This window comes from Manis pentadactyla, chromosome 4 (genome assembly GCF_030020395.1).
Source record: "Manis pentadactyla isolate mManPen7 chromosome 4, mManPen7.hap1, whole genome shotgun sequence".
Classification (NCBI taxonomy): domain Eukaryota; kingdom Metazoa; phylum Chordata; class Mammalia; order Pholidota; family Manidae; genus Manis; species Manis pentadactyla.
This window is the reverse complement of record NC_080022.1, coordinates 18,713,986-18,738,734: the sequence shown is the minus strand read 5'-3', so window position 1 is coordinate 18,738,734 and position 24,749 is coordinate 18,713,986. Positions and strand designations below refer to the sequence as shown.

General features: G+C 38.2%; 2 protein-coding genes across 3 annotated transcripts; one reads left to right on the top strand and one right to left on the bottom strand.

Moving 5' to 3' along the window:
* Positions 1-666: 666 nt before the first annotated feature.
* Positions 667-20,445, bottom strand: TMEM50A (transmembrane protein 50A). 2 transcript variants are annotated; one of them, XM_057499861.1, is made up of 7 exons: positions 20,289-20,445; positions 18,732-18,836; positions 12,085-12,197; positions 9,720-9,787; positions 7,870-7,962; positions 5,231-5,291; positions 667-1,010 (listed from the first exon to the last, which is right to left on the bottom strand). In XM_057499861.1, exons 2-7 carry the CDS (start codon positions 18,822-18,824, stop codon positions 965-967), a joined length of 474 nt encoding a protein of 157 aa, XP_057355844.1. In that variant the 5' UTR covers positions 18,825-18,836; positions 20,289-20,445; the 3' UTR covers positions 667-964. The 2 variants fall into 2 exon arrangements, with proteins under 2 accessions (XP_057355844.1, XP_057355845.1); XM_057499862.1 differs by having other exon boundaries at positions 20,296-20,439.
* Positions 20,446-20,558: 113 nt separating this feature from the next.
* LOC118927052 (uncharacterized) lies at positions 20,559-22,201 on the top strand. The gene is made up of 2 exons (XM_036914766.2): positions 20,559-20,922; positions 21,334-22,201. The coding sequence occupies exons 1-2, from the start codon at positions 20,716-20,718 to the stop codon at positions 21,733-21,735; spliced, it is 609 nt and encodes a 202-aa protein (XP_036770661.2). The 5' UTR covers positions 20,559-20,715; the 3' UTR covers positions 21,736-22,201.
* The last annotated feature ends 2,548 nt before the right edge of the window (positions 22,202-24,749 follow it).

Here is a 24,749-nt window from a genome sequence, read left to right as displayed (position 1 = left end):
GTATAATCGACCTTGCTGGTCTAACGTGAGCTTGGTGGTCCAGTGCAAAGATACAGTGAAATATGGAATCCAATTTGTTATCAAACCAAAAGCAAAAAAACTTTTGTCACCTGAGTAGTGACTAGTCTCTGTCCTTTTCCTCTTTTCTTCAACGGTGGATGTGGAATGACTGTCAGCATCCCACATGGGGACCGTGTGTCACAGACTTTGTCACCTGAGTAATGACTAGTCTCTATCCTTTTCCTCTTTTCTTCAATGGTGGATGTGGAATGACTGTCAGCATCCCACATGGGGACCGTGTGTCACAGCTAAGCTGTCACCAACCACCCTCTTCCCGCCGAATCACTGGTACCAAAGGGACTCTTCTGAGAGGCCTGGTGGCCGGATCAGGAATTTGTTCCAACACATTCACTCACCCCTTGGGAGAGCTTTGATAGTTACTTACACTGAAATGTTCACAGAATTTTTGGCAAAACTGTATAAACCAAACACAAAGTATAGTGAGAAAAAATTCTGACCACTGAATAGTTTTCAAAAACAAGAAAATGTTTATGCTTCATTTAAAACAGAAGAGGCCACATTTAAATAAATGCATTAAATCTTCAGAGGACTTTAATTGCAGTTTTGGACCTCGCGTATGACAAATACTCATATAAGATGCATCAGTACTTTCTCCTGTAATTCATTTTTATTGTTACAAATTACACCATGATAAAACATAATAAAAATTACTCATGTGAAATACTTCCCGTTAACATTTTATAAGCTAATCAAATGCATACCACAGCAGATTATTTTTGGCTGTTGTTTAAATAGGGAGTTCTCATGATTTCAGTATTAACACAAGTTTAAGCTGAGACTACACTCAAAAACAAGTTTACAAAATGGCATTATAAAAGACTGGGAGTGAGTAGTTAAAAAAAACCCCATGCAGGGCTGCTCTGCAGCAGGAAATCCCGTGTTTTCACTGCCATAAGTCTTCAGTGCGGCCAAACTTAAAAACCAGTCCTCTGTGAATAAAATAAGAACATCACATGACTAGCTGAGTTTAGGAAAAGAAAGAGTTTGTGAGATTTGGAGAATGGTGGGAAACTAGCAAGAATAATTAATGAGCTGTATGAAAAAAAACATGGAATTTTCAAAACAGAAACTATCATTCTAAGATAAATCGTGCTATTTCACCAGTTCCCCCACATCCTTAACTTCTGAGTGTTGGAGACATACATCATTTGCGAAAAGTTAACGAAAAGTTAGTATGTAGCCATTTTATGTTGGATTTTATCAAATTCATTCAACAAACCTTTTCTGAGTGTCAATGTGATAGGTGTCTGATGCTAGGGTTATAAAGACAATTTAAGATACAGTCTCTGCCCTCAAGTTGCTCACATTCTTGGCAACATGTGGTACTGGCAGGGTGGGGAGGTGGTGGTGGAAAGGTATATATGCCAAATGTTAAGGGAGCATAAAAACAGAATTTATTCTGATTGAATGTGTTAGTAAAAGAGTTATAAAGGTAGTCACTTTGTGACTTGGGATGGACTTTGTAGGATAATGAAGAGTTTGGGTGGGAGGTTGGCAGGCCAGGAGCTAGGGGGATGATGAAGAAGATGCTTCAAGGAGAGGAAGGCAAAGAGGAATAAAGACCACAGGGCCTCCGGGAACGCCCAGGCATCTGCCCTCACGGCACTCACAGCCTAGGATTTTAACTGTCTACACTTATCCTCAAGGCTTCACCTTAAGAGGGCAAGAGGGCAATTATATGTGTAAGAAGATATCTATATATCTGTATCTATATCGACATTGATATAAAGATATCTGAGAGGAAGTAGAACAGGGAAGAGTTCGACACATCTAGATTACTTTGAGATATAAGGCAGACAGGGAATGGAGGGGGCCAGGATTTGGCACGCCAGTTGACCCCCACAAGGGCCTTAGGTGCCTTAAATGAGTACAGATGCCAGCCTGTATGCTTTACTGAAGGGGGCGACTGGTACTCAGTCTCAGGCAATGGATGAAATGGGGTCATGCAGAGACGCAGCCCCTATTTAAAAGGAACAACTAGTCAGCTCCAGCTGATTGTTGGTGTGGGGGGTCCAGGGTTGTCAGATCCTCCAGTTTTCAAAAAAAAGCCACAAAGTCAGATTTTTATGTAAAATCTTTTGCTTTTTGGATGTTGGCTCAAGAAAACAAAAACGACTACACAGGATAAATAAAACAGAACTGTGGAGAGATTTTGGATGGCCAGTGGTTTGATTTCTTCTGTAGACAGGTTTGAAAAATTTTTAAGATGGGAAGTGACAGGATTAGAGGCATGTTTTAGAAGGAAAACTGATGCAGGAAAACTGGATCCAGGGGAGGAACCAGTTAGGGATGCAAACTGCTCAGGAAAGGGTGCTGACGACTGAGCAGAGACCATGTAAATGACAGAAAGAGAACAGGCTTAAGACAATTCAGAAGCAGGTTCAACAGGGCTCAGTGGTGGTGGACAGAGGTAAGTGTGAGGGAGAAACAGAAGATGGAAGCAGGCATTCCAGTGGCTCAGCTGGCTTCATTTGTTTTCTCCTATTTTTCAATTAAGGTTAAGCCTGCAGCCATGCCGACTGATTTAAAACAGGTTTCACAGGCCTTTATGAAGGTAAAAACACCTGGCGAAAACAAAGATGCAACCAGGAAGTAGTCTATACCCTCTCTTGGAAATATACTAATTTCTCTTTACAAAGGATTTCATAAACTCAAAATTGATTTGCTCTCTGCTCTGCCAGTTAATATCAGACCTACTGCTACAAAAAAGAAAACCCGAAGTTGGTTACTAGGGGCCTCCCCTCTCCTGCAGCTTAAATGAGACATGGTAACTTCAGAATACTAGTCAACAGATGTAAACTATAATTTGAAGATTTTCTTGGGCAAAAGCCAATCCCTCCTACACTGTCAGATGGTCACCTTTGGTACTGACATCTGCTTCTGGTTTCTGAAACAGTAATTTCTAAGGTACTGCAGAATACTGTTCTGTTGTAAATTAGAGTATCTGGCAATCTGCTACAATTATTCTGATAATGGTGTCTATTTGCTGAATTTAATTTCAATTTGCTTATAGTATTTTCTTAAAACTTAATTATTCTTGTATTTAATACGCACAATAGTAACAAATGAGAAATTAATCAAACTTGTTTCATATAAAAGTAATTTGTTTTAACTAATTTGAGGCAATGACAAGTTAATGTTCCGTTTTCAAGGTTTAGTGAAATGTGGTGACTACTGTATGAAGTTATGTGTTTCTTCCCTCAGGGGAAGACAGAATTTCCCTGCAAATCTTCCCCTCTCAATCCTGTTCCTCCTCCCTGTGCCACAGTTAACCTCTGCCAAAAGCAGCATCACAACATGAATTTACTTTATTCTTTATCTGCCAGAGTAAATGATTAAAATAAAGAAGGGTGCTGTCTGCCCCTCCCTGGCTGGTTCTCAGTAATTCCCTCCCCACCACTCCATCCTGAAGCTTTTCTCACCCCTGCCTCTGACCCTGATACTGCCTGCCTTCGGCTGAAGTCGTAGAGCACTGACTCCCTTGAGCACCTGCAACCCTGCAGACTCTGGAGGGGGCGCTCCGGATGCCTGGTCCTTCGGCAAAGGTGCTCAAGCCTCAGCACTGCAGCTTGAAGGGAGAAGAACTCCTAAGTGTCAACACTGTCCCTCTCATAAGCACACACTACATTACCCTGTAAAATAACAAGCCTATTCACATTTTATTTTGTAAGTTGGGGGAGGTAAGGTTTACTCACTTTGTATTTTTCTTTCAAGTACAGTGTTACATTTTTGAAAAACAAATGGGGAGGTGGTGAATAGAACTACTAATGCTAAACTACTGGTTGAAGACATCAAGAGGAGATGTCAACTGAATTCATTTCTAACTTCCAACGTCAACATCATATAGCTACAGCCTGAACTCTTGAGTCTGATGGCCTGAATTTTAGCCACATGATCTCAAACAAGTTACCTTTTTCGTGCCTGTTTTCTCACATAATAAAACAGGGATAATAATGGGGCCACCTTCAGAACTGTTATGGGTATTATCTGAAAGCATACATGTGAATGGAGCTTTGCACATGATAACTGTTCAATAAACTTTGGTCATTATTATTTTCTGCATGAAACTCTGGGTTTTCTCCACTAGCTCAGGACACAAAGTATGACCCAAAGAAGTTGCATGTCTTGCCACATCTAAGTTCACATCTTTCTTATTTCCAAACTGATTTTTTAAAATTACAAAAAATGCCACCAAAAATGCCTGGTGGTGGAATGGAGTAAGTTTGAATACCAACGGCTGACTATTACTGAAGGACAACTATTAGCATTTCACGAGTGGGCAAGTAGATATGGGGCTTCTTTTTGTAGGTGGTAAAGGAGAAAGGAAAGTTCTAGAACAGACCGTCCTGAATATACAGCAGTTTTTAAACGCTTTTTGGATTAGGAACTTCTTAGAAAACCTGATGAAAGCCACAGACTCTCCTCCTAGAAACAAGCAGAAACACCAGTCTCCTGCATATGGAAACGTCTAGTGGCTCCCCATCTTCAGAAACCTATCCCTGGAACGGAGGTTAAGAACTCCTGATGCACAGGATAAAAAGAAGTTTGGCAGGAAGGGAATCAGGTGGGATGGGGTGGAGGCTAGGGTAGGGGAAAGGGCAAACCCTTAGTGTCCAGGAAAGAATGAACATTAGAGAAGATTCTTGATAAAGGTATGAAGGTTTTTAGTAATCATTTAATTTGTCATTGCATCTGAAAGATAGAAAATGAAGTTAGGGCTTTCTTTTCACACCTCCAATCTCATGCACAAATTCTAATAACACCAAGGATAGAAAGAACTATAAAATGCATCCAGAAACAAAAGTTTAAGGAGAAATGGTTTTAAGCAGGCTTTCATTAAAAGCAACTGTTGAAGATACAGATTAAAATCAAACACCATCAGTGTTATGTAACTAAATCTACACAAATCATAGTTCTTCATTAAAGGGGAGGTGGTGGTAATTTAAGAAATGAATGTATGTTCCCAAGGTTGGCAGCAAACCACTTATGTAGTAAAAATATCTCTCAATTTCATTCTTTGCATCTTATGACAATAACATGGGGAAGGCGTATTGGACAGGGTAAATTAAGCAACTAAATATAGTAAATGACATAAAGAACGTATTATTTAAGGAAAAAAAGATAGGATGAAGTTGCAAAACAAACTTACCCAAAAAAGATGAAGGCATTTTGGAAAAACACGGCGATTCCAGGGTATACTATGACTTTTTCTGTGAAAATAATTTTAATATTTAGAGGTTTATGATTTCAAAACATTTAGTTTCTGATTCACTGGTGAGTACCAGTTTTCCTGCCTAAAATGATTGGTTTTTTTGTGATTACCAGCTGGACTATTAAATTACATAACATATATGACAGAGTCTAGAATTGGTTTAGTAGTGAGAACTCCCTTCATTCAACAAATGTTTACTGCGTGCATACTATGTTCAGCACTGTTTATGTGCTAAGGACACAGTGGCAAATGAAATAGGCCAATTTTTTTGCCTTGAATATAGAAAATAAAAAGGAGAAAAAATAAAGCAGGAAAGGTATAGGGAATGTATATGTGATGACATTTTATACAGGTGGCCAGTAAGAGCTCATGAGCTCTGTGTGACAACTGGCCTAAGGACAGGAAGCAAGGGCAGGGGCCGTGCAGGAGCAGCCAAACAGCCACAGGAAAAGCTCGGAGGTGGGAGCACGCTGCCACAGGAGAGGAAGGGCCACACAGGCAAAAGAGAGAAAAGCTGAAGTGTGGGGGCAGGCTGGGCGGTGAGGATCCGATGGCGCCTTGCACTTAACACCAGGGCTTTGATTTTTTACTCTGCATGAGATGAGAAGCCATCAGAGGGTTTTGAGCAGAAAAGTAACATGAGCTGACATATTTTATTAGGATTCCTCTGGCTGTGGTGCTGATAGCAGACAAAGGAGGCAAGGGGAGTATAAGGAATTCGTGAGGAGGAAATCAGCAAAAGACTGTAGTGGACTGAACCAGGGTGGTAGCAATGGAGACAGTAAGAAGTGGTGGGGTTCTGGTAATATTTTAACAGCAATGCCAACAGGACTCGTACTGATGGTTTGGATGTGGGATGTGAGACAAAAAGAGAGGACACCTCTGACAGGCCTTAACCACCCAGCGACTTTGGCCGAGATATCTGCAGGATAGGGTAGCCCTTAGCTACGATAGGCAAAACTGCCAGAGGAACATTTTGCTACAATTTTATCCCAGACTGAGGTTGAAATTCTCATAAATTTCTACTATGGGAGTTGTCAATGATTATTCACTGACTGACAGACCCAGGCATGATGGATGAATAGATGAATTGTCAACTTTTTCTCAGAATAGTTTTAAATTAATCTGATTACCATAGCAACTGGTTAGGTCCTTACTACTACAAGGCCACATTAAACATTCCACGTTAATATTCCTCATCAGTCGTAACTATTAACACTAGAATGGTTCACAAAGATTCTATAGAAAAGCAACTTTATAAAATTACAGATCTGCTGCTAATAGTTCTCAAAGCAGAACCTGGCTCCAGAAGCCTTTAGGAAAATAATTTAAAATTCTATGAGATGAACACAGTTCTACAAAGAGCCCTTGCAGTCATGGTGAGGGCCTTGAATTTTTGACTCTAAGTGAGATGAGATGCTCTGTATTAATAGTTGTACCTGGGAAAGTAGAATTATCAGTAATTTTATTTTCTTCTTTGAGCTCTCTTATATTCTCAGCATTCAACAATGGGCAAGTATTATGTAATTCATGGGATAAAAAAAGTAACTTTTGTTTTAAAATATGATGGTGATACTGATTTTGTGGCAGCAAGAGACCTACTTATGACATCATGTTATTGCAAAAAGCTGGATTCAAAATTTTATTTATACTATGGTTGTAACATAAAAACATAAATAAGAGATCAAAGGAAATATTTAAAGAATATTTATGAGTGGTAAGATTATTATAGTTTCCTTTTCTTTCTTTTCTACTATGTTTTTGGTAATGTGGTTTTAATAATAAATTATATAAACAGAAGAAAAACGTAAATATTTTTAAATGCCTATCATTCCTGTCTACATAAGGTTTAAACGATTTTAATACAAATCCAGGATATCCATGATTTTAATTTTAATCCAAGGATTACATTTTATTCAAAGAAGTAAAAGATTAAAGTATGAGCTAGATTAGATCTCTGCTGGTCCAGTTTGTACAGATCATTAATGTTGTATTTTTACGATGATAAGCAAACTCAATTTTACCTGGAATATCAAGTGGTTTTCGTATTTTTCTAGAGTCCCTCAATGTGAAATTTCAGCTAGGGATCTAAGAGCAGGCCTTTTCCTGAGCTTGCCTTGAATTGGCCTTACACAGCAGATGCACATTAAGTATTATTTAACTTTTCTATTTAAAAGGAGATAATGTCATATTACCAGGGAGGCTTAGCTCAATACATTTAAATTCTAGGATGTTAAAGCTCTGCATAGGTATTATTCAGCAAGTCAAAATTTGGCAGCTAGAGTACATAAATATTCTGCCTTTGAGGTTTTTTAGAAGCCAAACAGAAGCAAGGTTTGGAGTTGTGTCCCATTACTTCCAGGCTCTAGATGAGAAGAAAAAACACAGAAGAAAGAAATACCGAAAACATATCAAACAAAACAAAATACTGATAGGGTGAGATGAATTCCCAGGCATGAATGCACTGCTAGTAGTTGGCTCGTCTATATGAAAAAAGTTTTACTTTAAAATCACTAGATTTAATGCACAATTTCAGTATTCCATTGAAGTAAAATGTAAATTGTGTTTTCTCTTACCTTTAGCAACATAACCTCCAAAGAGAATCCACATCGATGCAATCAGAGATCCAAAGGCCAACATGAAACCAATTAACAGCCAAATGCGAGCACCTTAAAAGAGATAATATTTACCAGAATTGTTTTACATATGGCAGCAGTCAGTTAACTTTTTAAAAAGAAAACAAAAGCCAAACAGAAAAAAATGTGTAGTTACCATTAAAAGTCTAAAATAAGAGTGCTTGTTAAGACACACTAAATACCTTTCATCAGTGCAGACATTGGCCTTTTCTTGTTGGCTGGTCTGGATATTCTAAGCAGCTATATTTACTCTTCCTAAGTATGTATCCTGAGAACTCTCCTCAACCATTCTATAAAAATCTCACAAAATATGTTTCACCATCTTGAGAGGTTCAATCTCCATATAGTTTTAGAAATCATATTACAAAATTCAAAGTCCTCCAAGAGAACTTACAAAGAACAACACAGGTACATTAACAAAAAATCCATACTCAGTAATAAATGAATCCAAAGACTACCATATTTCACTGTCAGGGAAGTCAGGCAGCAAAATAAATTCAAATTTATCATGCCTGCCACTTAGGAGAGCTGCATTAAAATTATGTGAACAGAGGAAGACAAATTTTAAATCACATTTATGTAATATTTATGAAGATTTGCTATGAAACAGTCATTAAACTGTCTAAAATTCAGAGATGAGTTTAATTAGCTCGAATACATTAAAAACACTGCTGTGTTCAATAAAGCAGAGCAAGTAGAATGCTATAAACTTCTGATTTCATATCCAAAACATAAAACAATAGTTGTGAACTAATAAGCTATTATTCATAGATAGTATATTAAGAAAAATCAACCATCTCTGGGCCCCCAAAGCTGGGCTAACAAATTTTATTTTGAGATGGCCATATTCTAATCCTAACTCTATTACTGGTTTATTATTATCAACATGAACAGCTAACATTCATCTATTTGTTTAGCGTTTACAAGGTTATGGGGGATCAGTGTTTCTGTATTTCTTCTACTAAAGTTAATCTATGAAGAGAGTGAACCAAGGAAGAATCAGAAAGTATAGACCAAAGCTGACTACTGCAGTTTCTCCTGCTTCATTAAAAAAGAAAAAAAAAAAAAGTCACTTAAATTTGCCTATATCTGGGTTTGTGTATGGATATAATATTTTAAGTTTACCACTTAAATTGCTTAATAACTATTTGTTCCCTCCAATCTTTGGGTAAACTGACTCTAGGAAGCTGTGCTGTATGTATCCTGTATTCTGCCTACCTCAGGTACTTGGCCATGGAGTCCAGGGGACTCGAGTTCCTCAGTTAAGAAGGAAGGGCCTGCATGAGCCTTAGCACTAAAATCTATTACTCTACTCAGGCTTGCAAGACAAAGAGAGTTCTGGAGGTTAGATGCACAATGATGTGAATATACTTATGATCACCGAACTATACACTCTAAAAATGATTAAGATGGTAAATTTTATGTTGTGTATTTTAACACACACACAAGAACTTAAGATTCTGAACTATTTCAAAATGCTAATTCAATCAAATAAGGTTGGCAAAAAAGGGAAGAAAATAATTTATATGGTAGAACTTAGAGTAGTATAAGTTCAATTTTGCACATATATAATTATATACTGTTCTTTATGTTTATATATACATATATTACATAGGGTTATATACTCAAAACTGCATATTCTGTACTATAAAGCCAACTTTAAACAAATATAACTTTTACCTTATGATCTAGATATACCTACTTGTTATCCCTGACCTGAAGGAGTTAGACAAGTGACGCTTCCATGTATAATTCTCATTTTAAGATATTGTTTGCACCTATTTATTTACCTGTTTGACCCAGGCACCCTTCACTGTAACTATCACCTCGGACTTGTCCATTGGATACTGCATTAATCCTATAGGAATAAAAAACAACAACAACAAGAAATCAGGGTCTCCAACTCCAAGAGGAAACTACCCATGACATCAAATTACCAGATACAATAAGCTAGAGTGCCTCAAATTAAAGGTTAGGTCTCATGAGTCTTGAGTAATGGGTTCACGTGAACTCAAGCAAGTTCCTTCAACCACACAACCTCTAGAGCAGGGGTTACTGTCCCTGGACCAGCAGAAGCGGCATTACCTGGGAACTCATTAGGAAGAAAATTCCTTGACCCCACCCCAAACTTATTGAAGCAGAAACCCTAGGCATGGGGCCATGCAATCTGAATTTTAACAAGTCCTTCAGGTAATTCTGATGCTTGCTAAAATTTGAGAGGAAAATTCTCAACATTTTGTCTGGCTAAAATGGAACAATCTTTAGCTTGGTCCTATCTAGTTTAACATGTAATCATACATGGCAATGGCAGAGAAAAAAATGGACCCTAGACAACCCAAAAATTACTTAAAATTGGCTTTGGAATGATTTTTCTGTAATAATTTTGTACTAATGTCTGATGTTTGAAGAAATAATTGTATTTCAAGCAAAATTATCTTTCTTTGTCCTAAAGATGTTATCAAAGAGATTCAGGTGGTAAAATCTTGTTTTTTCAATCCCTAATACATGTTCCAAACATAACTAGTCTTTTGCTGACTTCCATACAGTACCACTCTAAGATGGTCTTACTTTCTTTAGAAGTATCCTTTCAAAAATTCAAACCTCATGGAAAAATGTTCACAATATATCAAGTTACAAAGTTACAAAACATTATATACATTACATATATATCCACTGAATGGAAGCTTTGTGAGGGAAGGAGCTGTGTCTATCTTGTTTCTTATTTCAACCCTACCAGGGGGTTTGGCACATAATAGATGCTCAATAAATGTGTTGACTACATGAACCCTAATTTTTTTTACAATAATGACATTTTAGAATGATCAAAATACTCAATTATTTCCAGTGATCTTTATATTAACTAAATCATTTGGTACATAAAATAAATATATTTTAAAACAAGCTTCACATTTTTTAAAAATGCAGATGTTCTTAGGTTAGTGGTTCTTCACTCTTGGCTTTTACTTGCTGACCCATCTGGAAAAACTTCATAGCCCTCTGTCAAACAGCCATGACCCTGCCTGGTCAATCTCTAACTATTAGGAACACTCTGAAATGAATAATCTCTGTTCTCTGGCATTACTAACTTTATATATAATCTCAAACCTACAGAAATATTTCAAGTATAGTTCAAATAAATTTTTTTCCTGAAACATTCGGAAGTTACTAAAGCAATACCCCATAGCCCCAGGAATTTGTTTTCCTACAAATAAGACAGCTTTACAAAGCTACAATACAACCACCAAAATCAGGAAATTAACAATGATCTATTACCACCAGCTAATCTTCAGACCTCATGCACGTTCCCCAGTTATTCCAATAATGCTCTTTATAGCAAAAGGATCCTGTCCAGAATTGTGAGGTACTCTTATGATTCTTTAGTCTGCTAAACTGTCTGCAACAGTTCCTCAGTCTCCCTGCCTTTTATGACCTTGATCCTTTACTCTAGCCACGCTAGTCTCCTTGCCATAGAGCCTTAGTACCTGCTGTTCCAGAGATCTGGAACAATCCTCTCTTATATATCCCTGTAATCAGCTCCTTCATTTTTTTAAGTCTTTACTAAAAAATCACCTTCTTAGTGAGGTCTTCCTTGACTATTTAAGATTTCTATCCACCCCCTCTGCCTCCGTTATCTTCTATCTCCCTTCTTTGCTTTTTCTCTGTAGCACTTACCATTATGTAACACACTACATATTTAATTTACTTCTCTTTGGTTAGCATCTCCCACACTCATTTGACTCTGAATTCCATAAGGGCATGCATTTCTTTCTGTTTTATTCGCAACTCTATTTCCTATACCTAGAGCAGAACCTGGGAATATAAAAGTTTCATGAACATTTGTTGGATCACTGAATGAACTACCCCTAGACAAAGGACACGGTTTCTGACTTCAAAGTAAAGTTTGAACATTGGCAGTATAGAAATAGGAGGATGGCTGAGAGAAGCTGGGAGGTAGAAGTGGGAGAGGAAAAGTGGAAAGAGGAAAGGAAGAGAGGAATGGAAGAGAGGCCTGCTGCTTTTCCTTATAAATCCTTTACTAAAATTTGACATTTAAACCATGTTCGATACATTAATTTGATAACATGGAAAATTTAACTCTGCTCAACTATACATAAAGCATTTTTATTTTGTGACTATGTAGGTAGTGTCACTTACATTAGGAAGGCTATGGTTGCTATGACACCACAGGCGTGGTATGAGTGGTTGAACTCTTCCATAGTGGGATAAATAACAGCTGCATCTATGATAATCCACCAGCCTGTAAAAAACTAAAACCAAAAAAAGGTGATACCAATGAGAAATTACTGTATTTCATATTTTACTGGCTAAAAAGAAAGCAAGGCATCTAAGAGATCTCTTCTTATCAATTTCAAAATTTTCTTAAAATTTCCAGCAGTTTCTTGCATATAATTTGCACATGGCTTAATATCTGATTAAATATGTTACCCTTATATCTGACAGCAGTGAATAGTAACATGAATGCCTGTCTTACGTCTACTTCAATTAATTTTGCAATTATTGTTTTACATTGTCACAATAATGTCTGTAATCTAATTTTGTGAACTAGAAATAAGTTGCAGTATCTCATGGCAGGAGAAAGGAAATAAGTGTTTCCAATTGCAATTGGCAGGAGTGGCCTATTGCTGATCTGTTATAAGCCTCCAGAAAGATACTACTGAGAATGAAAAAAATTATTCAAAATAATATGGGGAATAATTATTAACAGAGTTTTAGTTATCCTCTTGGAGGTGTGAATAAGTAATGGCTCTGCAGTTCTGCTTTTCCTTTTGATGAATTACGGTGCAATCTACAGATGGTTTCAAGTGTGATGCTAAATTAAACACCAAATTACGATTCATCTTAATTGAATTTGGTTCTTGTTATTATCAAGAGCAAATTCATAATGAAAAAAAACATTAAAATGGCATAAATACTTTTATCATCTGAGCACAAAGTTAGAATAAGCTATTAACAAAATTCTGACAAGTAACTTAGAACATTTTGAAACTAAGTCTCTCTCTACCCCCACTCCCAAGCCTGACCCAGTTGCTTCTGGGACCTGCCATCTTCTGACAGTTATTGAAAATTAACAATTTTAGGCTAATCAAATTATTTATATCAGATTATAGACAGATACACACTCTACTAATGACATTTTTACTGTTTAGCACAAGTACTCTTTCACTTTTTTTTTACCCTCAGCTAAATGAATTCGAGATATTTTTATCACAGACTAAAATTTAAAGCAATTTTTAATGTTTGTATAGAAGAGAATTTCTAGAGTAGTTTTATATTTTGCATTACCTTTATTTAGAAAACTATAGGATTATTTTTCATATGGACTATAAGTGCCAGAGACTAGGCAGAGGAGATACTTAAATTTTTCTTAGTTTACTTAAAATTCACTCTTTAGAGCATATGACAACATAAAAGCATAGAACACAAGCACCAGATGCCTTGAGGATTTTGCAATATAAATGAGAATTTTGTGCTGTAAGTTACTTTTAAACTTGTTTTACTGAGTTTCTCATTTAAATGAAAATTCAATTAAAATTATTCATTTTAATGAATTTCCTGGGCTTCCTTTTTTAAAAATGAGATTGAGAAGAAAGTTAGGTCTGGATTACGGAGTAACGCAATCATATTTTTTCACTGGTTTTGACCTGATTGTTTCTTAAACACTTTCTGGTAACTTAATGTACTCATTAAGAAGAGGCATACTCTAGCCAAACTTACTAAGAGAAAAAGAGAATCAACACACATCAACAGAATCAGAAATGAGAATGGAAAAATCATGACAGACTCCACAGAAATACAAAGAATTATGAAAGACTACTATGAAAACCTATATGCTAACAAGCTGGAAAACCTAGAAGAAATGGACAACTTCTTAGAAAAATACAACCTTCCAAGACTGACCAAGGAAGAAACACAAAAGTTAAACAAACCAATTACGAGCAAAGAAATTGAAACGGTAATCAAAAAACTACCCAAGAACAAAACCCCCGGGTCAGATGGATTTACCTCGGAATTTTATCAGACACACAGAGAAGATATAGTACCCATTCTCCTTAAAGTTTTCCAAAAAACAGAAGAGGAGGGAATACTTCCAAACTCATTCTATGGAGCCAACATCACCTTAATACCAAAACCAGGCAAAGACCCCAACAAAAAAGAAAATTAGAGACCAATATCCCTGATGAATGTAGATGCAAAAATACTCAATAAAATATTAGCAAACCGAATTCAAAAATACATCAAAAGGATCATACACCATGACCAACTGGGATTCATCCCAGAGATGCAAGGATGGTACAACATTCGAAAATCCATCAACATCATCAACCACATCAACAAAAAGAAAGACAAAAAACATGTGATCATCTCCATAGATGCTGAAAAAGCATTTGACAAAATTCAACATCCATTCATGATAAAAACTCTCAGCAAAATGGGTATAGAGGGCAAGTACCTCAACATAATAAAGGCCATATATGACAAACCCACAGCCAACATCACACTGAACAGCAAGAAGCTGAACACTTTTCCTGAGATCGGGAACAAGACAGGGATGCCCACTCTCCCCACTGTTATTCAACATAGTACTGGAGGTCCTAGCCACGGCAATTAGACAAAACAAAGAAATACAAGGAATCCAGATTGGTAAATAAGAAGTTAAACTGTCACTATTTGCAGATGACATTATATTGTACATAAAAAACCCTAAAGACTCCACTCCAAAACTACTAGAACTGATATCGGAATACAGCAAAGTTGCAGGATACAAAATTCACACACAGAAATCTGTGGCTTTCCTATACACTAACAATGAACCAATAGAAAGAGAAATCAGGAAAACAACTCCATTCACAATTGCATCAAAAACAATAAAATACCTAGGAATAAACCTAACCAAAGAAGTGAAAGACCTATAACCTGAAAACTACAAGACACTCGTAAGAGAAATTAAAGAGGACACTAACAAATGGAAACTCATCCCATGTTCTTGGCTAGGAAGAATTAATATTGTCAAAATGGCCATCCTGCCCAAAGCAATATACAGATTTGATGCAATCCCTATCAAATTACCAGGAACATTCTTCAACGAACTGGAACAAATAGTTCAAAAATTCATATGGAAACACCAAAGACCCAGAATAGCCAAAGCAATCCTGAGAAAGAAGAATAAAGTGGGGAGGATCTCACTCCCCAACTTCAAGCTCTACTACAAAGCCATAGTAATCAAGACAATTTGGTACTGGCACAAGAACAGAGCCACAGACCAGTGGAACAGAATAGAGACTCCAAACATTAACCCAAACATATATGGTCAATTAATATTTGATGAAGTAGCCATGGACATACAATGGGGAAATGACAGTCTCTTCAACAGATGGTGCTGGCAAAACTGGACAGCTACATGTAAGAGAATGAAACTGGACCATTGTCTAACCCCATATACAAAAGTAAATTCGAAATGGATCAAAGACCTGAATGTAAGTCATGAAACAATAAAACTCTTAGAAAAAAACATAGGCAAAAATCTCTTAGACATAAACATGAGTGACCTCTTCTTGAACATATCTCCCCGGGCAAGGAAAACAAAAGCAAAAATGAACAACTGGGACTATATTAAGCTGAAAAGCTTCTGTACAGCAAAAGACACCATCAATAGAACAAAAAGGTACCCTACAGTATGGGAGAATATATTTGTAAATGACAGATCCAATAAAGGCTTGACATCCAAAATATATTAAGAGCTCACACACCTCAACAAACAAAAAACAAATAATCCAGTTAAAAAATGGGAAGAGGAACTGAACAGACAGTTCTCCAAAAAAGAAATTCAGATGACCAACAGACACATGAAAAGATGCTCCACATCGCTGGTTATCAAAGAAATGCAAATTAAAACCACAATGAGATATCACCTCACACCAGTAAGGATGGCTACCATCCAAAAGACAAACAACAACAAATGTTGGCAAGGTTGTGGAGAAAGGGGAACCCCTCCTACACTGCTGGTGGGAATGTAAATTAGTTCAACCATTGTGGAAAGCAGTATGGAGGTTCCTCAAAATGCTCAAAATAGACTTACCATTTGACCCAGGAATTCCACTCCTAGGAATTTACCCTAAGAATGCAGCACTCCAGTTTGAAAAAGACAGATGCACCGCTATGTTTATTGCAGCACTATTTACAATAGCCAAGAATTGGAAGCAACCTAAGTGTCCATCAGTAGATGAATGGATAAAGAAGATGTGGTACATATACACAATGGAATATTATTCAGCCATAAGAAGAAAACAAATCCTACCATTTGCAACAACATGGATGGAGCTAGAGGGTATTATGCTCAGTGAAATAAGCCAAGCGGAGAAAGACAAATACCAAATGATTTCACTCATCTGTGGAGTATAAGAACAAAGGAAAAACTGAAGGAACAAAACAGCAGCAGAATCACAGAACCCAAGAATGAACTAACAGGTACCAAAGGGAAAGGGACTGGGGAGGATGGGTGGGTAGGGAGGGATAAGGTGGGGGGGAAAGAAAGGGGGTATTATGATTAGCATGCATAATGTGTGGGGTGGGAGAAAGGGGAGGGCTGTGCAACACAGAGAAGGCAAGTAGTGATTCTACAACATTTTGCTATGCTGATGGACAGTGACTGTAATGGGGTTTGTGGGGGGGACTTGGTGTAGGAGAGAGCCTAGTAAACATAATATTCTTCATGTAATTGTAGATTAATGATAACAAAAAAAAAAAGGGGGATTACTCCCTGATAGGATAAAACTAACTGCAAATCAATGATTAATGCATGCTTTACATATCCTCAATTTTGATCTTTTAAAGGGTGTCAGATGATCAGCTATGGAAGTACATTTTTCTGATAATATTCCTTTCTCTTAAAAAAAAGAAAAAAGCAGTTCCTGTGTGGTGATCTCCAATAGGTTCTTCACAATGGTATAAAGGTCATATCAAAGTGTGGGCAAAGGGTTTGTTTGTGTTTATACAGAGGATCAAAGCCTAATTTGGCTAACCAGAAAACGAATTAAGATACGATATGAAGAACTTCCAACATCAACATCCTCTGGAAGAGTCATTCCAGAAGATGATCATCAAAAAACTTCAACAAAGATCCTGGCACTGTTGCAGTTGTAGCTGCATTCATCCCACCGGTTCCTGGACTTGCCATTCGAATGAAGGAGATATCTAAGCTGGCCTGTGCATACAGTAAAACAACAAATTTGACTGGATCTATACTGTCGGAAGTCAACCAAGAATTAGAAGTGCAAGTTGCAGTGCTCCAAAATCGTGCGACTATAGACTATCTACTGTTAAAAGAACTTATGGGATGTGAACGGTTCCCAGGAATGTGTTGTTTTAATTTGTCTGATTTTTCTCAAACTATTCAAATTCAGTTAGACAATATCCATCATATCACTGATAAGTTTTCACAAATGCCTAAGGTACCTAACTGGTTTTCTTGGTTTCACTGGGTATGGCTGGTAATTGTAGGTCTGCTTTTGTTATGTAGCTGTATTCCTATTATGTTAATGTGTGTACGCAATTTAATTAGTAGTTTGTTAAAACCTATACATGCTTATGTTACTCTACAAGAAGATATGTCAACGAAATAATCAATCTTCCCATGTTTTCTTCCGTCTGCTACTTCTATAGCTTTTCTTCGTCCTTCCTAATTACAACCCTTTAGTAGAATTCGTGCCTCATATCGAAAATTACCGAGTATCATAATTCTTCCAAGTGGTAAAGTTACCTCAAGACAAATGCTGAGCATAGAAGCCACAGGGCATAAATCTGCAAAGAAGTAAAAAGCTAACCTTTTCAAAGAATATTGCTTCTCTCTCACTTACCAACTTTACATTTCCCTGTATGGCCCCGGAAGATGACTGGTTAGCCAGAGACGGGTAAGATTCCTCAAGGGAGGAACAACCTAAGACAGGCACAGTCGCAGGGGGGCCTTTAGTTGAGAAATTGGGGATCTACAGAGGTGAGGCTTAGAACCTCACCCCCCCTGTTTTGAGAGAAATCTTCTGCATCCGTGGATGTTTTGTTGCCCTTGTCTAGCTCGGACTAATACTTAGTCTATAGGCACACACCTGATCATCTACATTTGCCCTCTTAACAGCACTAAACTATGTTTTCTACCTTTATCTTGCATCTACCTACCACTTCAGCATTTTATTTAAAAATAATAATAATAATAATAAGGGAGAAATGTGGGATTCACATATAAATCAAGCATAAAAATCAAACAAATAATATCTGACTTGTTTATAGTTCATGATGTGTGATCAAAACTGAACGTTTCTGTGATATGACTGCCCTTGCACTGTTCACCATTAAGAACTTATTCACTATGTAAGAACTTGTTCTCCATGTAAGAACTTGTTCATTATGCTTCAGAAGATTGGAGACTGTTGAGAATTAGGCTTGGGGTTGACTAATGATTGTGCATTGAATCCCCTATACAGAATTTTATTGTTGTTAACAACCATTTGATCAATAACTATGAGAGATGCCCTCTCAAAAAAAATAAATAAAATAAATAAGAGGCATAGTCCATACAATGAGTAAATGTATAAAATATACTGTCTTATTATACCATTTATAACATGCAATTAAAGAATGAAATAACTGAACTCCTTTATTAAAAAATCAACTATTAAATTCAGTTACCAAAAACAAAATAAATAGTATGTATTTTAAAAAACCATACAAAATTCAAAACACATAAAAACACCAAAATAATGAGGGCCCAATTTATCAATGACACTTACCAGAACACCAGCAGCAATGGAAGCAATAGTATTGCGCTTTTCCCCCCAATCAATGCATTCTGAGCATCTCAAGCCTTCTAGAAATCCAGACATTTTTTCAGGTCACTTAAAAAACAAATAAAATAACCAACTAAATAAAGTACTTCTTTTTACTTACTTCAAACTTCTGTTCTTAGAAAACAATTACCAGCTCAGGAATAATTTAATAAAAATGAGGTTGCAAGTACTTTATTTTGACTACATATATCTCTTCAAAATATTTGACTTAGCTTTTGATGAATTTCCACTTTACCACTTTGGAAAACAAAATCTGGACTCATTTACATATTATATGAGTTTGATATTTATAGTTCAGTAGCACTAACATAGTGGAGACATGATAATCTTTGGCTCTGAATTAAAGCATGTGCTCAAATGAAAAACATTTCTTAGGAATTTACACATTTTATCAGAGAATGTGTGCTACTTCACATTCCACGTTCTGCAAATTAAATACTGCACTTCCTTTCACTTCATTATTTTTTCCTTTCCCAAGCCTGCTCTTTGGAGTCACTTCTATATAAAGACCACCCATTTAATTTGAATATCTGTAGCTCTGATTCTAATATATGTTTTCCAACCAGAAGCATAAAACAATACTAATTCAGACCAAAAAACTTCACTGCTAAGTGAATTATGACCATAGATAAATTACCATGGCTGACCTAAACTGTCTTTAACAAATTACATAAAACATTCTTCGGAGCTGAACTGTGCAGACCTGGCCTGAGATACATCTTTATCATCTCTATTTCAGAGTAGCAAGTGAATTACGTATAACTTGCTAATAAGCAAGAAACACCCAAACTCCCACAGCAAATCTGAACCGCTCCATTAAGCAACTCTGGAGCCAGCAATCATGGTTGTCCAAAACATGATACCCCAAAAAAAGCAATGAATCCAATTGTAACATCCCTTTGAAAAATTAAATATGAAGAACTGTGCTTATAACCAGTACTAATATGCCTTTGAGACAAGTCCAATTTTGAAAATTCACTCGTTTTATTCTTTCCTGGGATAAAAAGCAATCCAGCAGGTTTTATTTTCGATTCATCTCAAGACCCCGCCCCGAACCCATGTTTTTTCGGCTTATTGCCGGTACATATATGCCCAAACTCCGCCCTCCAGTCTCGGGGGGCGTTTAAGTCTCGAGAGGACTGGGAAGATCAGGGAGCTAGTTCCAGGTCGGCCACCCACGTCGTGTGAACCAGCCGGGTTACATCCCTCTACGGGTCTGTTTCTCCAGCTCTAAAGGGATGACAAGGTGATTTTCCGGGATCCAATGGCTGCCCAGGAAGGGGCGCGGTCGCCCTCTCCCGCCGCCGGCCGGACCCCGGGCAAGGGAAGTGGCCAGGAAGGCTACAGCAAGTCACAGCCCAAGCCCGCAGCTTCCCAGAGGAGGAGACAACGACCAGAGATGCAGGAAACTGCCAGCATCAGCGGGCAGACAGTCCCGGGCCCGAGCCTGGTCCCGCCTGCAGCGGTTCTTCCCCTTCCCCACTCCCGCCTGGCACTTACGTCCTACCCGGCCAGTGCAGTCGGTTCGGTTTGGAGCCGGAGTGGCGCCGCGCCGAGCCGCCTCACTTTCCCAGCACCCAGCCAAGAAAACAAAACAGCTACGGGACGCCGGATACCCGGATGGGGCAGCAGCCCCGCCCCGGCGGCTCGGCCGCGCATGCGGAGATGAGGACGGAGGGAGGAGCGCGGGGAAGCAGCAGAAAGGGCAGCGGCAGGACCACAGGGAGCCACGCCCGCCAGGAGGAGCCACGCCCACCGCACTAACGTCTTTGCGCGTGCTCTGCGCGCCCGCTGCGGAGACTGTTCGCTACGCTGATTCGCTTGCGGACGGCGGAAGTAATGGTTTGAGTACACCTTTGAGGGGTAGTTGTGGGAAGTCGCTCTTTGCCCTAAGCTTTTGAAGGGAAGGCGTCTGTTGGGCTTTTCTATGCGTCTTGAAGGAGGTAGTAAGTCTTCTAAGGGTGGAGTCCCGCAGTTATCTCATGCGTTGGAGGCAGAAAGGTGCCACTGTCCTCGTGGTGCAAAAAGTGGGTCCAGGTTCGCGGTTTTGAGTCTTATTTGTTTTCTCAGTGCCTGGCCCTGCACTGGTAGTGGCTCCGACTTAAGAATGGGCGGGATCACTCCCGGGAGGAGGGTAAGTCCGTTTGGTCGCGCGGGGTACTGTGCGGCCCAGATCCCTGCGCCGTGATCCACTTTTGGGACTTGAGCATTTTTTTCCTTTGCTTTAAGGCAGGGTTTCACAACCTAGGCACTTACGGACATTTTAGGCCAGGTAATTCTGTTTATGAGTTGAGTGTCCTGTGCACTATGGGATGTTTATGTGCATATCCGGCATCTACCCCCTCAATGCCTGTGCCATCCCCCAGTGTGACAACCTAAAATGGGTTCAGACTTTTCCAGATAACCCCTTCCGGGGAAAATTGACTGGGTTAGATTGGATGTTTAGGAGATAGTTGGGGTCTTGAGGAAGTGACCCTTTTCAAAAAACGGAAGCAATTATGTCTTATCTTCGTGAACGACTTGTGGCCGGGCTCTCCTCTTCCAGAAGCTCTGGGTCCGGTTCCAGCCTGTCCAGTTGGTGGTCGTCCAGGAATCGGAGCTGGCCCGGAGCAGGAGCCAGTCTCATTCCAGGAGGCGCCACCAGAGAAAGTCCACGCGCCACTTGTGGTCTTTACTCGCTGAGCCAGTTGAGATGAGTCCCTGCAGTAGGTCCTGCTTTCGGGGAAGGTCGCAATACAAAAAGGACTACGTGATCGCCGGGGTCGGGCGGGGGACAGTACGACGCCTTTTAATCTACGGTGTGTCTGAAAGAACACAGCAGTTGAAGAGTTCCAGGAAGAAGAGATCGCAGAGCAGAACCCATTTTGTAAAAAGGGTAGGTGGGTCGTTTGTTAAGAGAGACACAAATTCGACTCTTTTTACGTATGAAGCGACAGTACATGAGTAAGCTAGGGAACCACGGTTGTATTATTTAATTTATTTGATTTCCTTTGATGCGTGAAATCTGGGTAGTTTTGTTTTTGTGAGGGTTATTAACTGATTAGACGACCAGACTATACGATAAAATCCATACCTTTTTTTAAATGGACATCATTCTTACCCCTCAAGATTAGAGGATAATTGTGACTTAAATGGCTCAGGATGGAGAAATCTAATGCAGACAGTTCTTCGTAGAACCTTTTTAGTGTCTTAATGACTTAACGTTAGTTTACCTGCTCTGAGCGGCATTTAACAGATCGGCTCAGCTTTTTGTAAGTTAACTAATGACTGAGGAATAGTATTAACTTTCTCTTATGTTTTCTGTCTCCACCCTTTTTTGCATTTACTGGCATTAGCATGATTATCAGATATTTTGTAAACAGAAGTGAACATCTTTATATGCTGTTCTAATAAAGTGAATGCTTATTTTGTCATTCTTAGCCTTTTTTTGGATATGGTATAGAATTAATGAGTGTTTGTTTTTGTCCTTTGTAGATAGAATTGAACTAATAGAAATAGCAAAAGCCAGTGCAGCTAAATCATTAGGAATAGCTGACCTTGACTTGCCAACTAGTCACAGAACTGTTCCTTTAGGTAAAGAAAGGAACTGTGGAATGGCTGTACCAAATACTGCAAAGTTCGAGGTAAGCCAGATTTATCCAAACAAAACCTTCAGGAAAACTACTTCCAGAAAAATCAGGTTAACCATTTTTATTTTATTTACCTTAGGCTACACTTCTCTAAGTCTAGATCACAAAATAGCAGATCTGAAAATATGAGATGGCTCTTACTCATGAAAATAGGAGAGTAATGAACTTTATTTTTGGTGACCAACCAACCATACCATTGGAACTGTCCCTGGAAGTCTCATTGCTCCAAAAAACTCCTCCTGAGTGACAAAAATCCTACTTTTCAGCAATTAATGCCAAAGATTGTGGGAGGGGGTAAGATACGAACCCATGTAATGGCCCCCTAAAAGGAGGCTGAAGACAACACAGTTTTTAGTGACAAATGAATATGGAGATAGTCTGCCTTCTGTTGACACTGTTATTGACGAGATTTTGGTTCACAATAATGTAATCATTGTAGCATTCTTTAAGAGCAACTTACATTGTGGTTGTGGTTGTGATTGTGTTAACAGTCCAATTAACTATTGTGCTTTGTATAAAGATAGTGCTAGTTTAATTTTTAGCTTTGTGGATATTGTGACCATGATTTCTAAGAGTTCAGGTAATGAAAATTAGAGTGAGTACAATGTTAGCACCAGCATGACCCAGACAGTACCAAAAAAGAAGACTAAACGGCTATGTTAGTTTAATGACAGATGCAAGAACACGTACTACTGGATCAGGGCAGTACCTAATCCAAACATAGTATACTGCACAATATGCAGAAAAGAATTTGGGGGTTGGGCATGGTGGGAGGAGGGGATGTGAAAACACATGGAGACTGAATCCCACAGGTCTGGGAAGGGATAAAGCAAGTGCTTTCGAATCAGTTAAGAGTGTTTTCATCTTCCCAAAAAGACAGGAATGTTCATTTGGAAATAGCAGCTGCTGAATTAGCTTGGGCATTCCACACAAATGAACATGCATTATTGTATTGTTCCCTTGGTTGTTTTATGAAACTGAGTGAAGTTACATTTCCTGATTGAGAGGTTGCAACTAAAATGTCCTGTGGGCGAGCAGAAAGGGGAATTTTTTTTTTTTTTTGCATTGCAAAGTTTTTAATAATTTTTTTTACAACATGCATAATTTCATACTGGTGGTTAATTAGGAATTTCTTCAATACTTGCAAACCCATCTGCCTCAGGATTTAGTCATAATGCACGAATCTAAGTCAGTAAAATTAAAGAACAGCAACAGCTCATCTAATCCTTTATATTCCTTCGTGATCAGCAAGATGCATAAAAGAATGCCTTAAAGGGCTAAAATAGATTGATGTGTAAAATGTGAATTTTTTTCTAAAGCAACATTTCTAAGGATATATTTAAACCAAAGGTCCCACTTTATAGAAGCAAAATTCTTAATTCAGGCTGCCTCTATTTTTAGCCATTTGCCAGTAAGCGCCTTTAAAAATGTCATATTCCCCAACAAAGAGTGTTTTTTGCTTTTTTGTTTTTTTACCATGTTTGGAGATGACGGAATATTTGAAGATGTCACGTGTATACAGCTGGCATTTTGCCTAAGATCAACTTGTTTTAAGATAATCTTTTGTTACATATTTATTTACTAGGGAGTACTTGTAGCATTCAAGATTAAGTCTGGGTTATTTGTTTGATCAATAACTGAATGTACACTAGAGATGTATTTGAGAGCTGAAATTTTGGATAAATTTTCACCAGCATTATTTCTTTTAGCAAATTGAAAAATGTGGGCTTAATTTCAAATAATAAACACATTAGTAAATAGTAAGCCTTGTAAAAGAAAGACCATATTTTGTTCCTGTTTGAAAGACTAAAACGTTTGTTTGAAAGAATGGTAGCATGAACTTTCACTCAACTACTCCTCATTTAATGTGGAAAAAGAGATAAAATACGCTGAGGGAATAGAACTGCATAGTTAAACACGACAGTTCCGGACATACTTGGAGACATCTCGGTTTTGACAATGACTTCTCCATGCCACCCAGGCTTTAATGCCTTGTTCACTGACAACCCTCTTTGCACAGGTGACGGCTTGAGTGATGTCATCTTTCAGCAAAGCGCTGCAGGGTATGTGACAGGCGTTAACTGATCTTGGGGTTTTGCCATACTCACACCAGTAGCGGCTGTTGATCTGAAATATCCCATAATCAGTGCTTTTGCTTGGACAATTGTAGTTTATAGCCTGTGTGTTATAGTTACTTTCCCATTTCATCAAACACATCCCTAGATCTGGCCATTAATATTCGTAGCCTCTGCTGCAGCATCAGGAGTTTAATCATACTTCAAAATACCATGTTTTCTTTGTTTGCTGACTTTACCTTGTAGAATTCTCCTCT